The sequence below is a fragment of the Triticum aestivum genome, chromosome 2A (assembly GCF_018294505.1).
Source record: "Triticum aestivum cultivar Chinese Spring chromosome 2A, IWGSC CS RefSeq v2.1, whole genome shotgun sequence".
NCBI classification, from domain to species: domain Eukaryota; kingdom Viridiplantae; phylum Streptophyta; class Magnoliopsida; order Poales; family Poaceae; genus Triticum; species Triticum aestivum.
The window spans coordinates 23,994,149-23,997,296 of record NC_057797.1 but is presented as its reverse complement, the minus strand read 5'-3'; the positions used below and the strand labels follow the sequence as shown (position 1 = coordinate 23,997,296).

At 41.3% G+C, this 3,148-nt stretch overlaps 1 protein-coding gene across 1 annotated transcript; it reads right to left on the bottom strand.

Annotated features, from left to right (window-relative positions):
- Positions 1 to 381: 381 nt before the first annotated feature.
- Positions 382 to 2,102, bottom strand: LOC123184410 (uncharacterized). The gene is made up of 3 exons (XM_044596538.1): positions 1,874 to 2,102; positions 1,376 to 1,572; positions 382 to 637 (listed from the first exon to the last, which is right to left on the bottom strand). The coding sequence occupies exons 1-3, from the start codon at positions 2,003 to 2,005 to the stop codon at positions 520 to 522; spliced, it is 447 nt and encodes a 148-aa protein (XP_044452473.1). The 5' UTR covers positions 2,006 to 2,102; the 3' UTR covers positions 382 to 519.
- Between the last annotated feature and the right edge of the window lie 1,046 nt (positions 2,103 to 3,148).

Below are 3,148 nucleotides of genomic sequence, written 5' to 3'. Positions count from 1 at the left end.
AGATCAGTCTGAAAGGCTCTGATTTGACTGAGGGACACAGATTACAACAACAGCATCAATCCCATAAGGAGTTCCTAAATATAAAAGCAAGAAGCAACCCAAGACACGACCAAAATAATTTCATAATCAAACAAGTGAGCAGAGTAAGATCGGACAGCATCCGAGGTGCAGCCCAAATGCCCAATCCAACCCGATGAACAGAGGAAAAGCACAGACTCGGAGAAAATGAAAATGTTTCCACCTAGGGCCTGGCTGGTGAGGTCTGTTGATGTAAAGGAATAATTCAACATTGCAGTTGGGTCTACGTTACAGGTTTTTAAGCCAGGCTCCATGATGAATAAGGATAAGTGACAGTTTTAAGAGATAGCGTGACAATGGACAAGAGCAAATTAATACATATATAGATACACATATGAACTGTACAGACAAGTGCTAAACAAACAGGTCTCTTCCAATTGCCAACAGCCAAACATGCATAGACCATGAATAAAATCCAGCAGCATACGCATGCTGAAGTTACTACATAGCCATGGCCATAAGGATAATCAGCAGTGGGCAGCTAATGAGAACAACGTCACATGCCTTGTCTATTTTCCGAAAATCTTCCATTATGCTTTTAATGGCTTCAGTATTATGCCTGCACATGCATGAAATATTAGACATGCCTTACAATAATTACTTTTTCCCTTTTTAAAATAGATAAGAATAGGATAGGAATATCATGTAAATATAAGGCTACATACTCATAGCTAAACATAAAAATGCTTATAACCACATTGTACGCTCAAATAAGCTTTCTTTTTTGCTGGTGTATGCTCAAATAAGCTAAGAGCTCACCACAAGGCATCTGGGTTGTCAATATGCGAAAAAAACAACCTAAATTTTCAATCAGATATACTCAAGAGGCAAGTGATTTTGGTTGGCAATATGCCACAAAACAGACTGAATTTTCAATAACATACGGTTCTGTCTGAACCTTCAGTTCTGGAGAATTAAAGGCTGACGACTTTCATTAATATAAGAATTTTTATTTTATTATTGGATCAACAACCAACCATCCATTCTAAAAGAAAAGATCATGGCGTAGTTAAAGTTAAAAGCATGGATTCTGACAGTTTTAGCATTGTTTTCCGTTAATTAATTTAATTGGGTAGCTCTCTTCAACTAATGGGTGATGCAAATCTTTTTTTTTTTCAGAAAAAGAGCGCCCTATGTGCGGTCTCAACAAACGGGAAATAATTTTGATCATCATGATATATAGAATCCACGTTGCAGCGAAAGGACTGTCATGGCAAAACTTTGGTCCTAACGCTGTACAGTTGACAAAACAACTTTGTGACGAAAAGAGGAATGTTCCAACCGTCGTCGCATTTACCTCGCGGCTTCATTATAAGAAGCTTCGGCTGCAGCCATGACTTGTCCGGTCATCTCAATCATCTTCCACCCCTCAGCGTCCAGCTTTTCTAACTCTATGCGCTTCTGGTCAGTCTCGGCGCGCAGGCGGTTTATTTCCTCCCGAACCATGGCCATCTTCTCTTCAGAATAAACCTCCGGGCGCAAGCGATCGATTGCCTACAAATTAAGGAAAATGATGGAATCTCATAAACTGCGAAGGAGTGTACAAATTAGGCTCAGAATGAAGATCCAATAGTTCCCAAAAATTGTACTATGCCAAATCTGAATAAACCTCATATATAACTCCTAGTAGTAACTTCTCCAACAGTCGAATCTTATCAAAAATAATTCCACCATCGAGACAGCCACTAAAGATACAAATACAACGGTGATTGATTTGACAGATAAGATTTAAATTAGATGGAACGACGCAGGTTGGTTTGCAACAAATCAGATGGAATCAAGGCGATGTGCTTACCGGAGATCCATGGGACATGAGCCGAGAACCCGCCGCCGGCGACAGCGCCCGGACGGGGCCCATAAGGGGGCCCATCGGCGGCGGACTGAGACCCATGGCCGGCATCTTTCTAACAAGAGACCGCAGCGCCATCAGGTTCGGCAGGTTTATTAGAGCCGCCGGCGGCGGCGGCGGAATCTAGCTAGGGCTTCGCCGTGTGCTTCTTCTTGCCTCGTTTCCTTCCAGAGGCGAGGCAGTACACGAGGCTTATTACAAGCACAAGGCCGATGAGCCCACGGGCTAATTACAAGCTTCTTGTAGCGTTGGCCCATACATACATACATGGCCCAATTTCGTCTGCGAATGCATGTCTCGCTTGGCAAGGCCGTAGAGACACTGTGATGCTGTAGAGCTTCGATTTTTCAATTATTTGAAAATCTTTCGAAAAAAGTTCATGAATTAAAAAAGAAATCATTGGTTCTGAAAAAATTTCATCAAATTTTGAAAAAAGTTCATCCAATTTGGAAAAAAGTCCACCTATTTTGAAAATAGTTCATCGGTTTCAAAAAATGTTCATGAATCTGGAAAAAAGGTCACCGACTTTTAGATAAGTGCATCAGATTTGAAAAAAATACCGAATTTGAAGAAATATTCATAAAATTCGGTGAACTTTTTTTTGTTGAATTAGAAAAAGGTTCAAAAAATCGAAAAAATCATCCGATTTTGAAAGAAAAGTTCACAAACTTGAAAATAGTTCACAGATTTTGTAAATAGTTCATGAATCTGGAAAAGGTTCGTGGATTTTGGAAAATAAGTTCGTCGGTTTTGAAGAAAAAAAAGTTCTTCGATTAAAAATAAAAAACTATATAGGCTCTAAAGCTCTCGCAACCTAATGAAAAAATAAAAGAAGATAATGAAATATATATATGCACAAGTGGGCTGGTGTCCTACTTGTAGTGCGGTGCTCACTAAACCGAGGGATCCCGAGTTCTAATCCATGCGTGCACACCCTTTTTTGCTTCAGATTTGAATGGGAAAAAAATGCAAGAATGGCCGACCCAACGTGTCGCACGGGTGTGCACCTGTTTGTGAAAATCGAAGAAACGGGCGCAATAGGCCGCATTTACGATTTGACCCTGACCTCTGGGGCGATCTTGAAGGCGCGGTGGAATTACTGTAACGAGCTCCTGTCCAGATGATGGACTAGCAAATGTCTGATGCCTATGAAGGAGCCCGCTAGGTGCTGGCTGGCATGAGATCCCGCTATTCCACGATGGCGCTCGGTCCCCTCGTCCC